This window comes from Gigantopelta aegis, chromosome 3 (genome assembly GCF_016097555.1).
Source record: "Gigantopelta aegis isolate Gae_Host chromosome 3, Gae_host_genome, whole genome shotgun sequence".
NCBI lineage: Eukaryota > Metazoa > Mollusca > Gastropoda > Neomphalida > Peltospiridae > Gigantopelta > Gigantopelta aegis.
In genome coordinates, this window is record NC_054701.1 from 12,699,796 (window position 1) to 12,726,379 (window position 26,584).

The 26,584-nt window shown below is 37.7% G+C and overlaps 1 protein-coding gene across 1 annotated transcript; it reads right to left on the reverse strand.

The window, feature by feature from the left end:
- Nucleotides 1-140: 140 nt before the first annotated feature.
- Nucleotides 141-20,591, reverse strand: LOC121368502 (SCO-spondin-like). The gene is made up of 16 exons (XM_041493239.1): nt 20,552-20,591; nt 16,502-16,582; nt 13,460-13,591; nt 12,834-13,025; nt 11,735-11,926; nt 10,739-10,930; nt 10,001-10,192; nt 9,480-9,671; nt 8,709-8,900; nt 7,845-8,036; nt 6,627-6,818; nt 5,411-5,602; nt 4,193-4,384; nt 3,157-3,348; nt 2,230-2,421; nt 141-1,621 (listed from the first exon to the last, which is right to left on the reverse strand). The coding sequence occupies exons 1-16, from the start codon at nt 20,589-20,591 to the stop codon at nt 1,350-1,352; spliced, it is 2,829 nt and encodes a 942-aa protein (XP_041349173.1). The 3' UTR covers nt 141-1,349.
- Nucleotides 20,592-26,584: the final 5,993 nt, after the last annotated feature.

The window sequence follows — 26,584 nt, forward strand, 5'->3', positions numbered from 1 at the left end:
TTCACATTTTGCTTTTCTTACAGAATTACAATCTAATTAAAGTTAGCTCCACTGGTTAATAACTATTACCTGTGGATCTAACAGCAGCCCATTGGAGCTTATATCTAGTTGACATTTCATTCGACCAATCAAAACCTTACTTGCAGAATCAAGCCAGTGACGTGAAAAGAATTTGAAAACATTTGGAATTATGCCGAGGGTTTACAAAATGATTCAGGTGAATTACGAAGTATGCAGGAAATTAATTTCAATATAAAATTTTAAGACTGGGGGGAAAAAACATGATATTATAGCCATAAAATATATTTATTCTAGTACACAATTCAGAGTTTATTAGGCCTACTGCACTTTTGCCCCCATTTTTTTAAAATGTTGAAATAGGCCAACAAGTTCGCCTATTGCTTAAGCGACAATCTAATTGAATTGGAGCTTGGCTATATGAACCAAGGCCGTAACAGCTGAGGACTGCGTATGTAAACTTAATGCAAAATGGTTATTATTATTTAATCCCGTTACCATAGAAATGAATAAACGTTCGGCCATAGTGTTAAAACAACTATCATTATGTTAAACACTAGTAATTTAAAATGTACTAAGGCCTCAACTTTCTTTTCATACAATCTAAAATAAACGCCCATAAAATAAATAATATGGTGGTATATTTAGGACACATTTTTTTCTTTCGTTTAAAAATACTGAACTTGACTTGTATCTCGAAATCTGGACTTGTTTTGTCGAATGCTTAACTTAACGAGTGCTCAACCTATAGCACTGATTAATATATCCTGTGAAGATTCAGATGTTTCTGTAAATGGTTTTTGGGCAGAATCTAGCTTAATTGGTAGAGTACTCGCCTGAGTGCATGGCATGGAGGATCAGTCGCCATTGGTGGACCCATTCTTTGATTGTGTTTTTCCCATTCCAACGATTATACACCAAATGCTGTTGTATGTACTATCCTGACTGGAATAGTGTGTATGAAAGATCTGTTGCTGCTAATGGAAAAATGTAGCAGGTTTCCCTAAAGACTACATGTTTGACATTCAATAACTGATGATTAATTAATTAAAGTGCTCTAGTGATGTCATTAAAGAAAAACAAACTTTAGTTTTGTCCATACTTTTGGATGTTTCTTTTATTTAACTGTGCGTGGACTGGTGAAACCAAAGCTTCCAGTGATAAAGAAAAATGCCAATCTAAAGAGAAAAAAACACCCTCATATTTAAATATTTTATTTTTGAGGTAGAATAGCAAACTACCAAAATGAGGTACATTTATCTAAAAAGTGTCTTTATGAGACATCAAGTTGATTGAATTGGAAACAAGAGTCCTTCAGTAGTGGTCATTATCTAGCCACGAGGTGGACAAGTGCAGTACTGACCGGGAGAGTTGCACGGCATATCGAGTGCTATTCCAGGCAGACAGTAGACAAAGCGCCAGCAGTCACGCGGATGTCCCTTCATGCCGATCTCAAACATGCGGCAGAACTTCTGGCAACGACGTGCTTTCTTGTTCCAGTAGCCAGAGCAGAGCTTTTTTGTAGCTTTCCCATTATGACATTCGAAATAGCGCTTCACAAACAGATCATCCCCAAACTGTTGTCCATTCCTTTGACATAATCCTAAACAAATAACAAATTGATATTGACATTGTTGGTTCGTTTTGACAATAAATCATATGTTCTGTTTCCACTAGGTGTCAACAAGGTAGTACTAGTTACAAAGTAGTAAAATACGTTATGACATGGTTATTATTTTTCATTGTATTTATTAATAATTTCCATTGCTTTGCTGAATGCTGTACACGTACACTAATTTAGAGTGGAACTTGCAATGAACTTGATCAAGAATACTGGTTCTCTGTGTACCTGTAAATTGATCTAGAGAATGTTTTTTTCACTGAAATCGTTCAATAGTAAACACCTTCAATGTGCTTGACCTGTACAATTGTAAGGTTGCACCTGGTTCAAGGAGAATCATTTTAAACTTCCCTTGGCGTGTTTAAAAAAACCCACCCAAAAAAACAAAACTTTAAAAGGTTTAAATATCAGTACATTATAGTAATATCTTAAATTAGTTAGGGGAGCAATTAATCACTCCCTTCACATTTTGTCAGTACATTTTCATGGTCTATTGCTCTGCTATGCACAGTTTCACTGTACTCCAATCTAGAGCTCTGCCATTCATTGTACTTTACCTGATCTTGAGCTCAGTTATTCAGTGTACTTACCAGTACATTGATCTGCAGCGCAGGTGAAGTTCCGATTGTCCACAGCAACACCCTCACAGTTGTTGCCGCCATTGGCAGGCGCTGGGTTGTTACAGACACGTTGTCGTGCTTCCTGCCTTGATGCATAATCTCCCGTGATCACCCAGCCTCGTAGTGCTGTCCAGACAGACCAGTCAGACCATCCACCGTGAACTGGCGAGAAGAAGACGGCCAAGAAGGTGTTTGGACATTCACTACTACGATTTCTCTCTTACTAATTACTAACAACTTGTTTGCATATCAGTTCCAGCTCTCATTAGAATAGTTTTAACAGCTCAGTAGTGAGATGTAAAGTTGGTTTTGTTTAACGACACCACTAGAGCACATTAATTTATTAATCGGCTATTGGATGACAAACATTTGGTAATTCTGACTCGTAGGAGGAAACCCGCTACATTTTTTTTAATGTTGCAAGGGATCTTTTGTATGCACCATCCCACAGACAGGATAGCACATACCACGGCATTTGACAAACCAGTCGGGGTGCACTGGCTGGAACGAGAAATAGCCCAATGGGCCCACCGACGGGGATCGATCCCAAACTGACTGCGCACCAAGCGAGTGTTTTGCCACTGAGCTACGTCCGCCCCCTTAGGGAGATGTAAACCACTACTCCAGTTTCTCTTTCTAATCACTAATAATTAACCACTAACCCTTATCCTAGACAGCCAGCCAAATTTATTAATAGTTTTATATAAAAATCCTTGAAAATTTCAGGAAACCCTAGCATATGTTTAATCAACAGCGGTTCAGTAATTAACGCAGCAATGAAAATAAGATATCTATGATCGGTATTAACTTGAATTTTGAGAGATCTGCCTTTTGGAACTGTTATTACGATGTAAGAGAGTTTAAGGACATTTGAAAAAGTAATAGTTTTATGCTCACTAGGACATGGCTGTTTGACGCAAACCAGTGTCCGACTTTCTGACGATTCTTCAGTACAATCATCCCCACCATGTTGTGGAGCTGGATCAGTACATTCTCTTTGACGTATTTCTCTTCTGGTTCCACTGCCGCACGTGACGTCACAAGGGGTGTCCTCTTCCCATTCTCCAAAATCTGACCATCCACCATGAACTAGGAAAAGTAAATATGAACAATGGTAACAAGCTTGGAACCGAAGATGAATAAGAATGGAGAGGACACCAATGCTGTCCCAGATAACTTGCTTTGGTGGACCAGCGGTTGATTGACCATTGGTGGATTGATTTTGGCCCACAATCACTTTGATCTAACAACCCGTGTTAACTAATTGGTGGCCAGTTTGTTTTTAGCTATCGCTAATTAATCACCTTTGGTGTGGTAGTGAATTAGGACTGACCGTTCTGTCATAAACCATGATGTCTGAAACTACCTGTCACACCACCAAGCATATAGTACGATAGAAAGTCGAGAGTAAACGAAAAACAATGAATATCAACGGTAATTAATATGGTAGTTGTGTTGGTTAATAACTTTCGTTAGGTCGATAACGGCAGCCTATTTTAGTCACCTTTCAATCTGAATGACAAAATGCATTAACGCTAAATGGTTTCCCTGTCCAGAGGATGTTTTGACAAAGTCATGACGGTATGTACTCGTGAATCATTGTCAGCTGCTTCGTCTGTGGGACAGCCATTCCACAGAACTACATTTTTGCTGTATCATCGACAAGAGGACTGGTACGCACAAGAAGTCACAATAAGTACAGGGACAGCATGGCTGTTTCAATTTGCAATGACGTTTCTGTTTAATTACAGTCAACGTACGGTTATGTCTTACAAAGATAGAGACCAATGAAATAAAATCATCTACATTCTCAATATATTACTAATACGCAATATAATTATTATGAAATCTTGTTCCATTTTAGAGGTTTTGTGTTCTATAACACTGGTTTTCCCTTTCGGCACAGTTTACTATTTAGAAGTTAATAACTCACTAGGGCATGGATCCATCGTACACCTCACTGTTCTCGTTTCTGAGGAATCAGTACCGCAGTCTTCTCCACCATATTGAGGAGCTGGGTTGGTGCATTCTCTATGATGTATTTCCGTTCTAGTTCCTTCTCCACAAGTAACACCACACGGTGTGTCTTCTGCCCATCCTGCCCAGTCAGACCAGCCTCCGTTTACTATTCATAACAATATAATAGTTTCACAACAAAATTTAAGTTATGTTTTTATTCAATCAAAACTCCCAAAGTTAACAAACTATTAAAATGTTTACCGACTAGGAAAAGGAGTTGTAATGTCACTAGATGGGTGTCAAGTGTAGCTGCAATTGTTATGATTTGATGCAAGAACGATTCCAGAAAAAAAAAAACACAATTGTATCAGCACTTACATAGGAACATCTACCATTACATAGTGGGTGGATCCAGTTCGATGGTAAAGCATTTGCCCGAGTTCTGTTGTATGGTATGATCAAATCATGGTGGATCCAATGCGTTTTCATGTTAGAACCAGTTAGAGGGCCAAGCTAATGTTTTCACCAAGACTGTGTACCTCTCGAAAGCTATTAATGTATCTTTTCGTATCTCACGACCTATTACATGTAGTTGATTAGCTGTATGCTCTGTCACAAAAGTTCTTGATCTTTTATCCGAATTGGATGATGACTCGGTCATTGGCATTTTGATACTTTTTTTGGCATTGCTACTTTCATTTTTAAAGCCGCCGACCCTGGTTTTTAGGAAGAGTAAAACATTTTCAGCTATTAAATCCAATTTACTGTTGACTAAAACATTACCGACAACGTGTTGATTAAATGATACATTTTGACAAATACCATGTGTTTCAGGTCGTCCATGTGTTTGTGGTAGCTCCAAATCCATTTTATATCCAACGGAATATGTACATACCTCTGAAACGTGTGTCAGCGGCTTTTAATTCAGGTTTAAATGGTGTCTCATCAAAATGAAAATATATAGTATAGAAGATGTCTTACATGAAGACCTTGATTCATGTATTACATTTATGAAAAACTAACAATGTATCTAAAATGCTTAGTAGCTGGTTAAAATATCTGATATATTTGATACTTGATTACTACAGACGTAGGGCCATAATTATTTTAGCCGCTTTCTAAAACCAATCGGTTTTCAGTATAGGCAATGTGTTCGTATATTAATTTTATTATAATTGAAATGTCGACTCACTGGGACATGGGTCCATTGTACACGTCAGTGTTCTGCTTTCTGATGAATCGGTACCACAGTCCTCTCCGCCATATTGAGGAGCTGGATTGGTGCATTGTCTGTGACGTATTTCCGTTCTAGTTCCTTCTCCACATGTAACACCACATGGTGTGTCTTCTTCCCACGAGCCATAGTCAGACCAACCTCCATTAACTATTCATAACAATATAATAGTTTCACAACAAAATTTAAGTTATGTGTTTATTCAATCAAAACTCCCAAAGTTAACAAACTATTAAAATGTTTACCGACTAGGAAAAGGAGTTGTAATGTCACTAGATGGGTGTCAAGTGTAGCTGCAATTATTATGATTTGATGCAAGAACGATTCCAGAAAAACAACAACAATTGTATCAGCACTTACACAGGAACATCTACCATTACATAGTGGGTGGATCCAGTTCGATGGTAAAGCATTTGCCCGAGTTCTGGTGTATGGTATGATCAAATCATGGTGGATCCAATGCGTTTTCATGTTAGAACCAGTTAGAGGGCCAAGCTAATGTTTTCACCAAGACTTTGTGTACCTCTCGAAAGCTATTAATGTATCTTTTCGTATCTCACGACCTATTACATGTAGTTGATTAGCTGTATGCTCTGTCACAAAAGTTCTTGATCTTTTATCCGAATTGGATGATGACTCGGTCATTGGCATTTTGATACTTTTTTTGGCATTGCTACTTTCATTTTTAAAGCCGCTGACCCTGGTTTTAAGGAAGAGTAAAACATTTTCAGCTATTAAATCCAATTTACTGTTGACTAAAACATTACCGACAACGTGTTGATTAAATGATACATTTTGACAAATACCATGTGTTTCAGGTCGTCCATGTGTTTGTGGTAGCTCCAAATCCATTTTATATCCAACGGAATATGTACATACCTCTGAAACGTGTGTCAGCGGCTTTTAATTCAGGTTTAAATGGTGTCTCATCAAAATGAAAATATATAGTATAGAAGATGTCTTACATGAAGACCTTGATTCATGTATTACATTTATGAAAAACTAACAATGTATCTAAAATGCTTAGTAGCTGGTTAAAATATCTGATATATTTGATACTTGATTACTAGACGTAGGGCCATAATTATTTTAGCCGCTTTCTAAAACCAATCGGTTTTCAGTATAGGCAATATGTTCGTATATTAATTTTATTATAATTGAAATGTCGACTCACTGGGACATGGGTCCATTGTACACGTCAGTGTTCTGCTTTCTGATGAATCGGTACCACAGTCCTCTCCGCCATATTGAGGAGCTGGATTGGTGCATTGTCTGTGACGTATTTCCGTTCTAGTTCCTTCTCCACATGTAACACCACATGGTGTGTCTTCTTCCCACGAGCCATAGTCAGACCAACCTCCATTAACTATTCATAACAATATAATAGTTTCACAACAAAATTTAAGTTATGTGTTTATTCAATCAAAACTCCCAAAGTTCACAAACTATTAAAATGTTTACCGACTAGGAAAAGGAGTTGTAATGTCACTAGATGGGTGTCAAGTGTAGCTGCAATTATTATGATTTGATGCAAGAACGATTCCAGAAAAAAACACACAATTGTATCAGCACTTACACAGGAACATCTACCATTACATAGTGGGTGGATCCAGTTCGATGGTAAAGCATTTGCCCGAGTTCTGGTGTATGGTATGATCAAATCATGGTGGATCCAATGCGTTTTCATGTTAGAACCAGTTCGATGGCCAAGCTAATGTTTTCACCAAGACTTTGTGTACCTCTCGAAAGCTATTAATGTATCTTTTCGTAGCTCACGACCTATTACATGTAGTTGATTAGCTGTATGCTCTGTCACAAAAGTTCTTGATCTTTTATCCGAATTGGATGATGACTCGGTCATTGGCATTTTGATACTTTTTTTGGCATTGCTACTTTCATTTTTAAAGCCGCTGACCCTGGTTTTAAGGAAGAGTAAAACATTTTCAGCTATTAAATCCAATTTACTGTTGACTAAAACATTACCGACAACGTGTTGATTAAATGATACATTTTGACAAATACCATGTGTTTCAGGTCGTCCATGTGTTTGTGGTAGCTCCAAATCCATTTTATATCCAACGGAATATGTACATACCTCTGAAACGTGTGTCAGCGGCTTTTAATTCAGGTTTAAATGGTGTCTCATCAAAATGAAAATATATAGTATAGAAGATGTCTTACATAAAGACCTTGATTCATGTATTACATTTATGAAAAACTAACAATGTATCTAAAATGCTTAGTAGCTGGTTAAAATATCTGATATATTTGATACTTGATTACTACAGACGTCGGGCCATAATTATTTTAGCCGCTTTCTAAAACCAATCGGTTTTCAGCATAGGCAATATGTTCGTATATTAATTTTATTATAATTGAAATGTCGACTCACTGGGACATGGGTCCATTGTACACGTCAGTGTTCTACTTTCTGATGAATCGGTACCACAGTCCTCTCCGCCATATTGAGGAGCTGGATTGGTGCATTGTCTGTGACGTATTTCCGTTCTAGTTCCTTCTCCACACGTAACACCACATGGTGTGTCTTCTTCCCACGGGCCATAGTCAGACCAACCTCCATTAACTATTCATAACGATATAGCACTATTTTGCAGCAGAATTTAAATAACATGCATCTGTTTATTAATTCCAAAAATTAACAACTATTGAAATTTTTGACTGAAAAGGAATTATGCTATTACTAAATGGGTGTCAGGTGCAGCTGAAGTTGTTAAACTAGACTAAGACAAACAACATTTTTCAGCACTTACATATGAACATCCATCATATTTCAGCCAGTGTCCGACAACTGTCCAAAGTATTTGCTGTCTTGACTACGGATAGGTGCATAGATAGACATCTTTCTGATATTCTAGGGAAGTAGCCTATTATAGCTCTCTGGACCACACATTTCAAGTACCATAATATGTAGACATCTAATAGCTAATTATGTTATTTATAAATGAACTGGGCCGTCGTTATACAAATATTCCTATCCTTTCCTATCGAAGCATTTAAAATATGATGATACTTATTATGAGGAGTTATATCGGGACGTCTCAGTGGTCAACATTAATTCCATTTAGCAAGATGTCTGGTGATTATATATCATGAAGCATCTAACTATTTAGACCCTCTTTAATTGAGACAAATGCCAGTGCTACTCCTTTTTCAGACTTCTGGCACCGTAACAGGCGAATTCATAAAGTCAAATATTAAAGCTAATATGTTTATTATAATTGAAATATCAACTCACTGGGACATGGGTCCATTGTACACGTTAGAGTTCTGCTGTCTGATAAATCAGTACCACATTCCTCTCCGCCATATTGAGGAGCTGGATTGGTGCATTCTCTGTGACGTATTTCTGTTCTAGTTCCTTCTCCACACGTGACACCACATGGAGTGTCCTCTTCCCATGGTCCATAGTCAGACCAACCTCCGTTAACTGAAAATCGCTGATATGTAGACTTTTTTCCTTTCTTCTTCCTCCCCCCCCCCCCCCCCCCCCAGTAACACTAATGAATATTATACAGTCTGAATTCTCGTACAGTGTAGTTTCAACATAATTTACAATACAATAGGCGCTACCTATAAACATCTTTTGTGAATATCGCCTTAAAAACTATCAATTAGAATACATTTTACTAAATCTTCCATTCTGTCCTTTAATTGTATAATCATATTCGAATATTGTACATGCACTGGTCTTTTTGTTTGTACAGCTATGCCTCACAGTGGATTGAAAGCTTTAGGTGATTAAATTTAGTAACAACAGTAAAAGGATATCTTCTTAATTATAACATTGTTGAACATGATTTTTGTCATGTCACGGTCTGGTATAATTATACCTTGTACAGAAATGGATACTATGATGGATCTAGTTATGGAATAGGTTTGATAGCAATACTAGTAGTAAGCAGGAACGGTTGAAAACAACTTCTGAAAGTCTTTTACTCTTGTGACTTATAGTTGTCAGATAAAACACAGGCACACGTTTCCCTGAACAGAAATTTGACCAACTCACTGGGACATGGGTCCATTGTACACGTCACAGTTCTAGTTTCTGATGAATCAGTACCGCAGTCTTGTCCGCCATATTGAGGAGCTGGATTGGAGCATTCTCTGTGACGTATTTCCGTCCTAGTTCCTTCACCACAAGTAACTCCGCATGGAGTGTCTTCTTCCCACGAGCCATAGTCAGACCAACCTCCGTTAACTGTTTATTGTAGAATGGTATGTGTATACAGTATTCACTTATGTTTTTTTTTGGTACTAATAATTCGGAATAGTATATTATGTTTTGTTTTTAAATGTTTGTATTCAAATACTGAGGAAAATTAGATAGAATAAATCAACTAATTTTGGATGACTTAAAAAAGAGAAGAAACAAAATCAGAATAAATTTAAAGAAAACAACAACAAAACTAGACCCAAAAAATTAAAGCAAACGAACTACTGAAGTTGACACATAACATTATTATCTGTCTATGTTCGTTCTTGGATAAAAAAAGAGTAAGCTTTATCTGCGACGACATGTCAACTCACTAGGACATGGGTCCATTGTACACGTCAGAGTTCTGCTTTCTGATGAATCAGTACCACAGTCCTCTCCGCCATATTGAGGAGCTGGATTAGTGCATTCCCTGTGACGTATTTCCGTTCTTGTTCCTTCTCCACACGTAACACCACATGGTATGTTGTCTTCCCACGAGCCATAGTCAGACCAACCTCCGTTAACTGTTTGTATTAAGATAATGTACGATGTATTAAATATTGTTTGCTATGCCGACATATTATTTCATAAATTTTTTGATGAAGTTTTATTGAATATGTTTTGATAGTTTGACTGGGTGAAGAATCAAAACCTTAGGCCTACATTCAGTCAGGATGACGACTGATGACAACCTTTTTGGCTCTACTAGCGCTTTTTTCCTTTTGGGTTGGGTTTTTTTTGCGTAATGGGCTTTGAAATTATACTCTCATTTACCCAAAGCTATTGAACGCAGAGGTTACTGTTAATGCATCCGTTTTCAGGTAACCATGTTTCCCAAGCGCACGCACACACACACGTGTTTTTATTTATTAATCTTATCTACGCGCACCTACACAACAGCGCGACTAATGGCGTACTATTGCTTTTGATTAACATCGGTCTTGTCTGCATCAGTATACCATTTCCATTGTAATAATTATTACGGTACTTTTTCTATTACTCTGATTCTTTGTTCAATGCAAAGTATAATTCTGCTATTTCATGTGTTAACCACAGACGTATGAACTCACTGGGACATGGGTCCTTTGTGCAGGTCAGAGTTCTTGACTCCGACGAATGAGCACCGCAGTCTCGTCCGCCGTATTGAGGTCTTGGATTGGTGCATTGTCTGTGACGTACTTCCGTTCTAGTTCCTTCTCCACAAGTAACACCACACGGAGTGTCTTCTTCCCACGATCCCCAGTCTGAAAAGCCTCCGTTGACTATTGGATTGAAAAGAAATGTGCAGTACATATGTGATTATAACTACATGCAAACAAATTCACGGCGTATTGATATATATATATATATATATATATATATATATATATATATATATATATATATATATATATATATATATTACAACTATCATTTAGTTTGTTTTCTTTTTATACCGATCTCTGTGGTTAAATCACTGGGTTTCAATCTGGAAGATACTGGATTCGTATTCTGGTATTGGCTTACACCCAGTGTAGGTTTTAAGAGCTTACTGAGGAGATGTAAGGCCACTAGATCGACTTCTGTCTCATTAACAACGAACAACTAACCATTAACCCTGTCCTGGACAGATGATGATAATGTCAGCAACAACAACTGTTGTTGTTGATGATGATGTTGACGACGATGATGATGATGATGATGATTTGGTTGTGATCTACTTACTAGGGTCCGGCCTCGGTGGTGTAGTGGTTTGGCCAGGCATGGGAATTTTAATCCAGATACTGACTCCAAACCTGAGTGATTGCTCCGCAAGGCTCAGTGGGTAGGTGTAAACCACTTGCACCGACCAGTGATCCATAACTGGCTCAAAAAAGGTCATGGTTTGTGCTATCTTGCCTGTGGGAAGCGCCAGTAAAAGATCTCTTGCTGCCTGTCGTAAAAGAGTAGCATATGTGGCGACAGCGGGTTTCCTCTAAAAACAGTGTCAGAATGACCATATGTTTGACGTCCAGTAGCCGAAGATAAGATAAAAAATCAATGTGCTCTAGTAGCGTCGTTAAATAACAAACTTTACTTTTACTTACTAGGACACGGGCTTTTGGTGCAGGTTAGAGTTCTTGTTTCTGACGACGCAGTGCTGCAGCCACGACCGCCATATTGAGGCGCCGGGTTGTTGCATTGTCTGCGGCGTATTTCCGTTCTGGTTCCACTTCCGCAAGTCACTCCACAGGATGTGTTTTCTATCCACGTACTCCACGAAGACCAGCCGCCATTAACTGGTCGATATAAATATATATGCAGGCAGACAGACAAACATTTTAACACATATAACCGAGAATGAACAGAATGTACTAAAGATACATTTTGAGAAATTTATCAGACCGCAAAGAATTTAATGGCAGAATGGAAACTTTATTACAGCATGCAGAATGACCATATGTTTGACGTCCAGTAGCCGAAGATAAGATAAAAAATCAATGTGCTCAGTGGCGTCGTTAAATAACACAAACTTTACTTTTACTTACTAGGACACGGGCTTTTGATGCAGGTTCGAGTTCTTGTTTCTGACGATGCGGTCCCGCAGCCACGACCGCCATATTGAGGCGCCGGGTTGTTGCATTGTCTGCGGCGTATTTCCGTTCTGGTTCCACTTCCGCACGTCACTCCACAGGGTGTGTTTTCTATCCATGTACGCCACGAAGACCAGCCGCCATTAACTGGTCGATATAAATATATATGCAGGCAGACAGACAAACATTTTAACACATATAACCGAGAATGAACAGAATGTACTAAAGATACATTTTGAGGAATTTATCAGACCGCAAAGAATTTAATGGCAGAATGGAAACTTTATTACAGTATGCAGGACAAGGTGTCCTCGGTAAAACTCGACGAAATGCCATTGCAAACCGATGAATGTCTTTGAGAGAGTTTGGGACATAATTTGAATTGTTGAGTGTTAAGACCATTGGTTCATAAAGGTAATGAATAAGTTATAGTACATACCACTGTATGACAACGACGTTCCCTGATGAGAAGGACAATAGATATACAACAGAATGGACTGAGATAAAAGAACAAGTTGTTAATAATCATTAGCATTTTAATTACATGCCTCACAATACTAAATATATAACACATGCCCTTGTAAAGGTGCTCGATAGAGTTGAGGTGACTTACTGGGACACGGACTGAGTGAACAAGTCTTGGTTCGTGTTTCGGAGCTGCTGCCAACACACGACCTCCCGTTATACCGTGGAGCTGGGTTGGTGCAGGTCCGGCGCCTGATTTCCACTCCTGTCCCAACGCCGCACGTGTTCGGACAAGGTGTCCTGACTGTCCAGGCTCCATAAGCTGACCAGCCACCATTGACTAAATGTAGGAAGATCGGAGTTAGTAAATTAATAAACAATTTACATATTGGTATTTACTCGCGAGACCAGCAGAGATCAGCAGGGGACAAACAGAGACATGCATGCATTAAACAAATGTTTTGCACATAGGTGCGTTTTTACAAACTCAGTACCCAGTTCTACACACAATAAATGGGATGGTATATTAAGAGTTGCTTTAAAAGGGTTGGTGTATTAAGAGTTACCTGGACACGGGTTTGTGTTTTAAGAGATACCTGGACACGGGTTGGTGTATTGAGAGTTACTTTGTTACGGGTTTGTGTATTAAGAGTTACCTGAACACGGGTTGTATGAAGAGTTATCTATCCACGGGTTGTTGTAATTAAGAGTTACCTGGACACAGGTTGGTGTATTAAGAATTACCTGGACACGGGTTGGTGTATTAAGAGTTACCTGGACACGGGTTGGTGTTACACGACAGAGTTTTTGTTGACGTTCGACAGCCGCAACTCGATAATGACGTATACCTCTGTTGACCGCCCCCGCATCGTCTACTGCACGAACCAACTGCTTTCCAAGTTTTGGCTAAAAAAAAAGAAGAAAAAAGAGTAGGCCTAACACTTTAAACAGAACAAACGCGTACACACACACACACACACACACACACACACACGCACACACACACGCACACACACACACACACACACACACACACTATTTTGAAATTTTGACATATAGTCTTAGAGAGAAAACCGCAACAATTTTTCCATTAGTAGCAAGGGATCGTTTATATGCACCATTCCACATGGTAGCTTGTTTAGATTTGTTTAATATTACACTTCATTTGATATAGTGCTACGGTTAAAAATGGCAGTCATGTATATATTTGTCTCTGTATACAAATATTGTCCAGTTTGTTTTTTCGAAGATTTTTGTTAATTCAATAACATTATTCTGACGCCAGGGTTCACGCGTGTGCAGATTCCTTAAAAGACAAGTCATATGTATATTTATATAATCCTTTCTATAAATTTAATGTCTCACTCCAAGTGACTTTTGACGTGAATCAATGATAAACTAACATTATTCGCTTCCCGTGTACATTTTCATATATTTCTTCAACGATACTGTCTTAAGCATGATGGATACCACAGTGTATGAACGAAACTATAGTTTTTATTATTTGTCGAAAGCTGTGACTATGTTTAACAACGATCACTTACTTTCGGTTCGAGTTGGACGTCTTAGTGCGAGTAAGTTTGACCATATTTATCTACTTTCTAGGTATAAACTCCAAAAATAAATAATTGTTCTGGCAAAAACAATCCATCCCAAATTAGCTCAACACAAATTAGTGTATACATATAAATAAAAAAGAATAGACGTATTCAAACATTTCGCTAATCGCTACAGAGTAAAAATCATTTTAAAAAATCCATTTTGACTCCTTTTAAAAGCAGATTGTGTACACAGTTTCGAAATATGTTTCTTATATTGAAGATGTATGGATGACATTAGGCATACTGAAGTTGAAAACATATTTTAAAGGGACATTCCTGAGTTTGGTACAATTTTAGAAATGTTTTCGACTACAAGAGACTTTTTAACGATTGTAATTACATATCAAATATATTTTTTCTGCATAAAATATTAGTGGCTGTATATAAACGTCTTTCTGATCCTTCTAATATTTGTACTAGGTTAAATTTAATTTTATTTTGTCAAATATTATTTTTTCATACGTACGAAATTATTAAAAGACAAAATCCAGTTTGGGCTTCTTACTAATATTAAGACGACCAGAAACACATTGAATATACAGACACTGATATTCTAACAAGAAAATATATTTAATATGTAAGTTTAATCGTAGAAATATTGTATTAATCGGAAACATCTTACAACGCTGCAAACTCAGGAATGTTCCTTTAAAATATTAAACTTGCAATAAACAAAACAATACATATGTACACGGCCAGTGCCTTTAAGCTATTCGATATTTCCGTCAGGGTCGAAAGAAATGAAAAGGCAAGGAATGTTTTGGTTAACAATAATTAAGAACATTTTTAAATACGGCTCTTTGGTGTCTGACAGACACGACTGCTATTTTTAGTGTAAATTACAAGAGAATCATCCACTGCCATACTGAATAGCAGCAATAGAGCGTTTATATATGAAATGTACTGGACAGTAAAACACAATTCACAGCCTTAATTGGTTTACCAATCGTGAGGCCCTTGTTGTAAGGTGGGGTAAATATGGGTTCCATTGAAGGGAATCGATCCTACGTTCCATCGCACCTCAGGCAAGCGCTCTTTCAGCTATATCCCGCCACATATAGGATCATCATGTCAGACCTCACCGTGAAACAAATTGAGGGTAGTGATTAAGTGCTCTCCTAACATAGTTTATGAGGAGCCATTTAAGATATTACCAAACTGATGCCATATACAGATGAGTGATGGAGAGTGATAGCTCCCTTTAAACGGCGAGGTATATCATGTAGAAACTTTAAACACATCTCTGCCGGGGATCGACCCTAGACCGACTGTGTATCAGGCGCGCCCTCTACCACTTGGCTACGTCCCGCCCTTATGTTATTATGTCTCCTGATAACAGCCTTTGGGTGAATAGAAATCGCCTCCTAAAAGCATATTTTTTATGAAGAAATACAACTTTTGGGTGAAATGTTTACATTTTAAAGACGCTGTCCTCCTTTTGACAGACACTGACTGTATAGATATAGGGGCCTACCTTGTGGCATTGAACGCACCAGTTAACATGTCGCTATCCCATGAATTTAAGTTTACTATGTGATAAGTAGGAAGTTGTGAGGACTTAGTTTACTCACTGCATGTGCACGATGTTGTGACCATCCTGTGAATTAAAATAAAACAACAGATAAAAATACAATATAATAACCAAGTAGCATTAATGTAACAGTGTATTGATAGGTTTTATATAATAAATTCACATGTCTTATTCTGTTATCAAAAAACAAATACACCCCCAAAAAACAAAAAACAAACAAAAACAAAACACACACCCCAAACCCCCCCCAACCCCCCCCCCTCAATAAAAACCAATAAAAAACAAATACACAAAAACACGCAAAAAGACCCTGAACACTCAAAACGTTATTTGTGCAGTATTTTTCTTTTACAAATACTTCCCCACCCCCCACCGAAGATACCCAGTATGTTTATCTGTGTAACATTTGTCTTATTGATATGCCTCCCCCTCCCTCACAACCACCACCACCCGCAAAAAAACTGAAACAAACGCAAAGTACTTATGTGGTTAAATGTTTTAATAATACATTCTCATGTTAACTTACGTTAACAAAAAGAAAAAAAATATGACATAGTTTTAATCATATGCGAATTTAAACTATGGATGTTTGGTTCGTTTTGTTTTGTCTTGTCTTGTCTTTTATCTTCTTTTGGGGAATTCTTTTTCAGATATAAACACCTTTCTTTGTGTTTAATTGATTACCTATAAGCGATGCATCGACTCCAGCCAAAACTGCCACAACTCCTTGTGTATCTCTGTCTGGTGGTACATCTTCCAGTACAGCTACAAATGAACAAACAGCACGTCATATAATAACATCAACATGTGGCCATTTAAGACAATTATGTGCCATGTTTGTACAATATCAGATGGTTTCGGATGATGGGTAATTTGTCAATGGTAACAATATGAATGGTAAGTATGTTGAATCAGAACATTGTAAATGGTAATATGGTGAATGATAATAATGTTAAATAGTAATATTGTTCATGGCAATAATGTTAAATAGTAATATTGTTCATAGTAATATTGTTCATGGTAATTATAGTAAACGGTAGTTTGGTGCATGGTAACACGATGATTAGTCATTTGATGAATAGCAATATGATGAATTGTAATTATTGTGGATGGTAATAAGCTGAAAAATAAAATGGTCAGTACTAATCTAGTAAATTATAGACTACTGAAAGGTAACTACAACTGGTTACAGGTAAATAGACTGTTGACGGGTTACTAGAACTGGTTACAGGTAAATAGACTGTTGATGGGTTACTAGAACTGGTTACAGGTAAATAGACTGTTCATGGGTTACTAGAACTGGTTACAGGTAAATAAACTGTCGATGGGTTACTAGAACTGGTTACAGTTAAATAAACTGTCGATGGGTTACTAGAACTGGTTACAAGTAAATGGACTGTTCATGGGTTACTACAACCGGTTACAGGTAAATAGACTGTTGATGGGTTACTAGAAACGGTTACAGGTAAATAAACTGTCGATGGGTTACTAGAATTGGTTACAGGTAAATAAACTGTCGATGGGTTACTAGAATTGGTTACAGGTAAATAAACTGTCGATGGGTTACTAGAACTGGTTACAGGTAAATAAACTGTCGATGGGTTACTAGAACTGGTAACAGGTAAATACACTGTCGATGGGTTACTAGAACTGGTTACAGGTAAATACACTGTCGATGGGTTACTAGAACTGGTTACAGGTAAATATACTGTTGACGAGTTACTAGAACTGGTTACAGGTAACTAGACTTGATGGGTTACTAGAACTGGTTACAGGTAACTAGACTGTTGATGGGTTACTAGAACTGGTTACAGGTAAATAGACTGTTGATGGGTTACTAGAACTGGTTACAGGTAACTAGACTTGATGGGTTACTAGAACTGGTTACAGGTAACTAGACTGTTGATGGGTTACTAGAACTGGTTACAGGTAAATGAACTGTCGATGGGTTACTAGAACTGGTTACAGGTAACTAGACTGTCGATGGGTTACTAGAACTGGGTACAGGTAAATACACTGTTGATGGGTTACTAGAACTGGGTACAGGTAAATAGACTGTTGATGGGTTACTAGAAGTGGTTACAGGTAAATAGACTGTTGATGGGTTAATAGAACTGGGTACAGGTAAATAGACTGTTGATGGGTTACTAGAACTGCTTACAAGTAAATAGACTGTTTATGGGTTACTAGAACTTGTTATAGGTAAATAGACTGTTGATGGGTTACTAGAACTGGGTACAGGTAAATAGACTGTTGCTGGGTTACTTGAACTGGGTACAGGTAAATAGACTGTTGATGGGTTACTAGAACTGGTTACAGGTAAATAGACGGTTGATGGGTTACTAGAACTGGGTACAGGTAAAAAGACTGTTGCTGGGTTACTTGAAATGGGTACAGGTAAATAAACTGTTGACAGGTACCTCGAACTAGTTACAGGTAAATTGTTGGCAGGTAACTAGAACTGAACACAGGCAAATAGACCGTTGATAGATAACTAGAATGGTTACAGGTAAATAAACTGTTGACAGGTAAATAAAACAATAATTCGATACAATGTCATTACCTTTCTTGTCTGCTTTCTGCAATGCACAACAGCAACAAACACACGCCAATTAGAACTCTGTTCATGGCGCAAGGTCAAAATGGAATGCTAAATTGTTTTGAACAGCTTCTGTTTTTGTAATTTATTTGTTTATTTGGATTACTGGTGTCGCTAGCTAGGAGACTAGGACAAGTATTTTAAAGCTAGGAGGCGCTGTCACCGTCATTTAATACCATATTATAGAGATGCCATCTAAGAGTGAATGAATGTTTAATGACATCCCAGCACAAACAATAAATCAGCTATTGGGTGTCAAAGTTGCATACCTTCACAAGTTAATCTGATTGTAAAGACAAACACTACATCTAGTTATTGGTTCCCTGTGTTTTTCATGTTTACTGCAAATGAAGTACACACGTTCTTAAGATCACGACAATTCTAATATATTCTAAATATCTATATGTTGATCGCATTTTCATCTTAGTGCAAATATTACAGAGTGGACATATCTTTGATGAACAATAATATTTTAATTTAGGAATTAATATAATATTCCGGTTAAGTGGATTTTCTTCGTGTGTTTGTTTTATATTCCCCACTTTGTAAACACCTCATTGTATAAATCGTATTAAACAGTATACCCGAGATTTATATAACTCATATCCTCAAATGTTCATGTAAATTTTTTTCAAACTCTGTATAGTTTGTGGATTTGACAGAATTTGTTTAACTATCAAATTGCACGATTATAGATTAACTTAGTTTCAAACTCTAACGTCGAGGTACGTCCTATTCATAATCGTATTTGTAAATATAACTGACCAAGCTTCGCGTTTGAAATGGCTATATACACCACGAATCTGTCAAGTGATCGAAATCGATATTTTTCCATTTCTTGCAAATATGACATACATGTTGGATTGGGATAGAGGCGATCGTAAAGATTGGTTTATTGCATGCTTTTTGAACGTTGGATAGATTGATGGGTAGATGGATGGATGATGAATGGATGGATGAACAAACAAACGGACGGACGGACGGATAGATGGACTAATGGATGGATGGGTGGTTGGATGGATAGATGGTTCGATTGATGGATGGATGTGTGGGGAGAAGGACAGATGGGCTCGTGATTAGGTACATTATTCTATTGCGACCTTCTAATGAATGAATTGTATACGCACATAACCATAATAACACAGGCGCAGACATACACATGCACACACAGACTTACCCCCCCCCCCCCCCCGCACACACACGTACGCACGCGTGACTGCTTTTATACTTTATATGGTCGAAATACCTTAAGTGTCCAAACCTGTATTTACGTATTAAACAAACACATCATTTTGATTAAAATAGTCTAATTGTTTGACTGCACATGTACCTTTTTGGTGTATCACTAGTTTCTCTCAAAATCCTATCATATAAATATGATTGTTATTGAAATAAATTTGTATACAAATTTTATATGCACATATATATATATATATATATATATATATATATATATATATATATATATATACTGTTATATTATAATTAAGTAATTGTCGCAATTATATTGAGTGCATTTAGGATAGTGCTTAGTAGGTTGGCAAACTTGTGCCACATCCTGTTGTTTATGCAATAAAATATGTTTCTAATTAAACGTACGCACGCGCGCGTGCGCGCACACACACACACACACACACAGAGACACACACACACACACACACACACACACACACACGATGCATCACAGACCAAAATGATGGTTGATGCTATTCTATTTTTTGAACTTGTGCATACTTTGTCATCTTTTTGGTAGAACTCTTGCTCATTTTTTTCATCGTTTTAGATGAAGTGACGGACCTGACAGCTGTGGTGTTGTTACTGCAGATCGCTGTCGCTCAGTACCAATGGCGAATACTATCGGTGGAACAGAATATGCTCATCTTTCGCGAACACCCCTGATATCATCACTGTTATGACAGTGATTCATGAGTGCATGCCATCACAACTACATTTATTCAATGAGTTCTATCCTGTGATAGTTTTGATTTGGTAAACTAGTCTGGGAGTGACAGTCCTCTGAACGGTGCAGGAAGGATATTTTGTTCAGTAAAGGATCCTCTCGGGAGTGGCTGTCTTCCTTCAGACGAGGCACTAGATATTCGTGGAATCAACTTCTTAATTTTCTTTCCAAATACCCTTCGACTCTGCATTGTGCAGAGATACGGTCTTGATCATGACTAACGGTTTGCTGTTCAAATTAAACAGCCTTAGCAGTCTGGATATGTATACACTTAGATACATTTCATCACGTGATCAATAGCCATCGATTGACTTTTTCGCGTCCCAACCAGTTCCCAACGATTAAAAAAAGTTTGTTTTCTTTAACGACACCACTGGAACACATTGATTAATTAATCATTGGCTATCGGATGTCAGAGGAAACCCGCTACATTTTTCCTAATGCAGCTAGAGATCTTTTATATGCACTTCCCCCACAGACAGGACCTAACGATTAAAGTTAAAAGTTAAAGTTTGTTTTATTTAGAGCACATTGATTTGGTAATTTTCACATAATCTAAGAAAGGAAACCCGCTACATTTGTTCATTAGAAGCAAGGGATCTTTTATAGCACATACCAAGGCATTCGATGGACTGACTGGAACGAGAAATACTCTAACGTAGATCGATCCTAACCGTTTTACCTCTGGGTTACGTTCCGCCCCTTCCCACGATTAATGTTCGTGATTACATGTCTTGTTCTGTTTGGTTTGTTTTGTTTGTTTTTCTTTGTTTGTTTGTTGAGGTTTCAAATATCTAGGTGGTAGAAAGCGATGGGTCGTAGGATCGAACGCTCTCGGTGGATTGTCCCACCGACATTGAAGGCTGTGGCTTGTGATGTCCTGTCTATGGGAAACTACATGTACAATATCCCTCGCTGTTATTCGGTAGTAGTAGCGACACGTTTCATCTCCTCTCCTCCTCTCTCTCTCTCTCTCTCTCTCTCTCTCTCTCTCTCTCTCTCTCTCTCTCTCTCTCTCTCTCTCTCTCTCTCTCTCTCTCTCTCTCTCTCCATAGTTATAGTTACACATATGTACATGAATGTATAAACACTCTAATAAAGCTGAACTATTAATACCTTCTGATGACACACACCACCGTAAAAATTGAAGAAACATTCCAAGACATTGTTTTGCTTATTTTGACCATTATATAATTATAATAAATTATCATATATGTATATATGTATATGTGATTCAACATGCTGTATTTATTTGCATATTTTCTTCTATTGGTGATAGGAGCGGGACGTAGCCCAGTGGTAAAGCGCTAGCTTGATGCGCGGTCGGTTTGGGATCGATCCCCGTAGGTGGGCCCATTAGGCTATGTCTTGTTCCAGCCAGTGCACCACGACTGGTATATCAAAGGCGGTGGTATGTGCTATCCTGTCTGTGGGAAAGTGCATATAAAAGATCCCTTGCTGCATTAGAAAAAATTTAGCGGGTTTTCTCTGATGACTATATGTCAAAATTACCAAATGTTTGACAACAAATAGCCGATGATTAATGCAACAATGTGCTCTAGTGGTGTCGTTAAACAAACCAAACTTTTTTTTTTTTTCTATTGGTGATAATAAATGAAATATAAAAAACCCACCCCACTAATTCTTGTGTTTATAGTGTTTAAATCCAAAATGGCCAACTTCCTGAATGAAAATGGTTAACTTCTGTAAATGTCAATCTAATTAAAATTAGCTCCACTATTACATGTGGATCTAACAGCAGCCCGTTGGAGCTCATGTCCAGTTGACCTTTCATTCGACCAATCAAAACCTTACTTGCAAAATCATGCCAGTGATTTGAAAAGAATTTGAAAACATTCGGGATTATGCCGAGGGTATACGAAATAATTCGGGTGAATTACGAAGTATGCCGGAAACTAAGTGCAATATAAAATTTTATATAAAAATCGTTTCAAGACGTGATGGTATAGCCATAAAATCTGTTTAAACTAGTATACAATCCAAAGTTTATTACTGCACTTTTCCCCCTGTTTTTTTAACGCATAAATAGTCTCGCCCGATATTTTTAGAATGTGTATGCTCCCGAATAACGCTATAGAAGGCAAAGTGTAATTGGTCGATATTTAAAGGGACACACCCTAGTTACGGCTAGTTGTTACCCATTACGGCGTTGTTTTTCGCTATTAAACCCATTTTTTTCACAAATAAAATTGCACTTTACTTACCGTTTATTATTTAGAATATATATTTCTATTCACCTGAAGTGTTTTTTGGTAATCCTGGTAATCCTGGTTTTTGTAATACCACAAAATGCATTTTTCGTATTTCTTAAAAACGCACGCACGTTTGAGAAACAACCGTTGAGCAGACAAGGTCTAATCTATTTTTAGACGGGATATTTCCATTTCAATGTCACAGACGTTGGTATACCACGTGACCGTTATTATTTCGTTCGGTTTGTTTTCTCGTACACGGTTCGCGCAATCAACATCCGATTTGTTGTTGTTCATTTGTGAGATTTTTCTTCACAGTTCGTAAACATTTTCAGTAACAATAAAGTTCAGACAAGTAAGTGTCTCAATACAAAACGTTACAAACCCTTAAAACCAATAATTTGGCTAAGTCTTACGATATCTGGAGAGGGGATACAACCAGGACAGAACAGTTGGAACATGTCCAGGAGAGGTGAAAAGAACGCACCCCAAGTCTGTGAAATTTGTCGTGACGTAGGCATTGTTGTGCTTCGAGCGACATCTACCGGTGACATCAGAATACTAACTTTCAAAATTATTTCAAGCAATTGGGACATGGGGATTCCCATGGTATTTATTGATATAAAACCTGCTTTTTCACTCCATTTGATAAAAACGTGATCTAAGTGTGTTACAGGTTTGTAGATTAACCAAATTATAATTTATTTTCGCTGGACGGAACTAGGGTGTGCGGCTTTAAGTTTTTATTTATAGATGAAATGTCACCTGGACATGGGAGTCCACGCAATGCTGTTAGATCAACTGACTAGACCCAGTAGATCTAATTTTAATCAGATTGTGTAAATGTTTACAACGAACTACTGCTATAACGAACCGATGGTCCTGGTCCCTTGCAGTTCGTTATAAGAGTAATTTACTGTATATATATTTTATATATATAAACCAGAGTCCTTTTTAAAACATCAGTAGAGAACTAAAGTTCTGTAAACCGAATCCCTCTAAAAACAAGACACTTTTCTTGGTCCCATGGGGTTTCACTGTGTGTGTGTGTGTGTGTGTGTGTGTGTGTGTGTGTGTGTGTGTGGGTGTGTACATAGTAAAGTTTGTTTTATTTAACGACGCCGCTAGAGCACATTGATTTTTTATCTTATCATCGGCTATTGGACGTCAAACATATGGTCATTCTGACACTGTTTTTAGAGGAAACCCGCTGTCGCCACATAGGCTAGTCTTTTTACGACAGGCAGCAAGGGATCTTTTATTTGCGCTTCCCACAGGCAGGATAGCACAAACCATGGCCTTTGTTGAACCAGTTATGGATCACTGGTCGGTGCAAGTGGTTTACACCTACCCATTGAGCCTTGCGGAGCACTCACTCAGGGTTTGGAGTCGGTATCTCGATTAAAAATCCCATGCCTCGACTGGGATCCGAACCCAGTACCTACCAGCCTGTAGACCGATGGCCTGCCACGACGCCACCGAGGCCGGTGGGTGTGTACATGTGCATATATATATTTGTCAGACGCAGAATATCATTTTACATTTCTAGAAATGAATATTTGTAGAATGTTAACTGAAAGGTCCACATTTATCAAAAACGTAATTCACTATTGTTTGGTATCTACGTATACCTTTTACAATATATATGAAGTATCAATAAAATAAATAAATAATTTTTTACCCGTTTTTAATATATTCGCAATAAAAAGTCGCGTTTTCCCCATCGCTTGCCAAAACGCCTGTCGAATCCAAGAGCTAAGTCACGTGATCCTGTGACGCGCTAACCGGCACAACATGAATGTGATTCGCAGCCTTTCAGACATTTTACTGGGAAGGTGGAATACGTGTATTTTTAAAACGCGAAAATTTTATTCCATTGAATTGAACTGTATGAATGGAATATTCTGTTGGAGATAGTTTTCAAAAAAAAAATGCAAAATACGGTGAACCATTGTTTGGTGTTTGGATGTATCAAAGCAGCAGTTTTCCAAACTTTAAACAAACCTACAATCACATGGTTTGCATGGAAGTGGTTCTTAAACAGAACCCATGCTTAATGGAAAGGACCATCATGATGGGATAGGATCTGCAGTGACCACTTCATCCCTGAGGATTACGATTATTTAAAGTGGTCGATAAATATGACACCTATTTTTTTTTTTTTTTAACATATCTGTTCCAAGCCTGTATCCCCATGCGCAAACAAGAAACGACGACGAGCACGAGCTAAACTAGAGCTCAAAAGGGTGAGGGTGAGGAGGGGGAGGAGGCGGGGAGGGTACCATAGCAGGGGCGGCAGTGTAAAATAGAATGATACGGCTCGAGGTTGCCAGACTCTTCTTTAAAATTCATTTGAGAAGGACATTTTCACGGGAACACGCCCCCATCTCCATCAAACTTAAAAAAAAAAAAAACTATTACATTTTATAAAATCATACTTGTGTACATAGTGTGGGTTGTCCACCCCCCTCAACCCCAATATAAAATCCTGCAGGCAGGATTACACACACACACACACACACACACACACACACGCCTTCTATTCCAGACCGGATACAAATTCAAGAACAAACGAACGGGTCATGTAGTAATTAGCTCGTCTACACAGGCGCGTGATCTTGCCCTTACTGCCTACAATGACGGCATTTCCCTAGTAATTAGGATACCACAGAAAGTGTTATGAAATAATCGTGCCTCTTTGAAAGCTTAATAAACAATGAACAACACCTGCTTGTTGTTTTAAATACGTTCTGATCTGAACACATATTTTTTATTACAGTCAAATGTTAATATCCCACTTTCAAAAGTCAGGACTGAACTTGTGTCCTGCTTCTCACAGGTAGGTAGGTAATTAGGTTAACGTGCTTATATACCACTTCCTCACCAATCGAGGTACCATTCGAGTAGATGAACATATGTTATGAGACCAAAATGTCCAAACTAGCATCCGTTAAGAATCAGCTGTTTTTCGAAAAATCATTCTCTGCTATCGGGATGTTGACCTAGTAACAGAAGGCCGGATGCTACGTCACAGTTCTGATGCGGGTCAAATCGACTGAGCAGTGTTTTGTCCCCAAGCGTTTTACAAAAAATCACTTTATTAATAACTGGGATGGTATTTTTGTTTTTTATTTTTAATACTGTAATGTTTATGTATTTGTTTTATATACTGTGTATTAATAATGTGCCATGATTGTGGACCATTAAAGGGACATTCCTGGGTTTGCTGCAATTTTTTAGATTTTATCGACTAACAGAGACGTTTTAACGATTATAATTACATATCAAATATATATATTTCTGCATAAAATATCAGTGGCTATATTAAACGTGTTTCTGATCTTTCTAATATTTGTACCAGGTTAAATTTCATTTTACTTCTTAAATTTGTGTTTTCGTATGTACGAAATTATTTGAAGACAAAATCCAGTTTGGGCTTCTTACAAATATCAAAACGACCAGAAACACATTGAATATATAGGCACTGATATTCTAAACAAGAAAGTATATTTAATATGCAGGTTTAATCGTAGAAATATTGTATTAGTCGGAAACATCTTACAATGCAGCAAACTTAGGATTGTCCCTTTAATGTTACTTATATATAATAGCTAGGACGCATAATAGGCGTGCTTAAACATATCTCATATGGATGAATGTTAACAATTACCCACACAAACAAAAAATTACTGTCGCATTTCCAAGCGAATGAATGAATGAATGAATGTTTAACGACAGCCCAGCACGAAATATACATCGGCTATTGGGTGTCAAACTATATATTTCCAAGCGAGTTCTTGCCACTATCTCTTTGGGGACTAGGCTAAGTCATATTTTCTATAACGAAATAGCCCCGACCAGTAGTGGTAGTTTTACCACTACTCCCACCCACATAATATATCTAGGTCTTGCAAAATATTACCCTCGGTACGTTTCTACAAATACTTATGTGTTAGAATGAAATCAGAGGCAAAAAAGCAAGAAAAAAGCAGCAC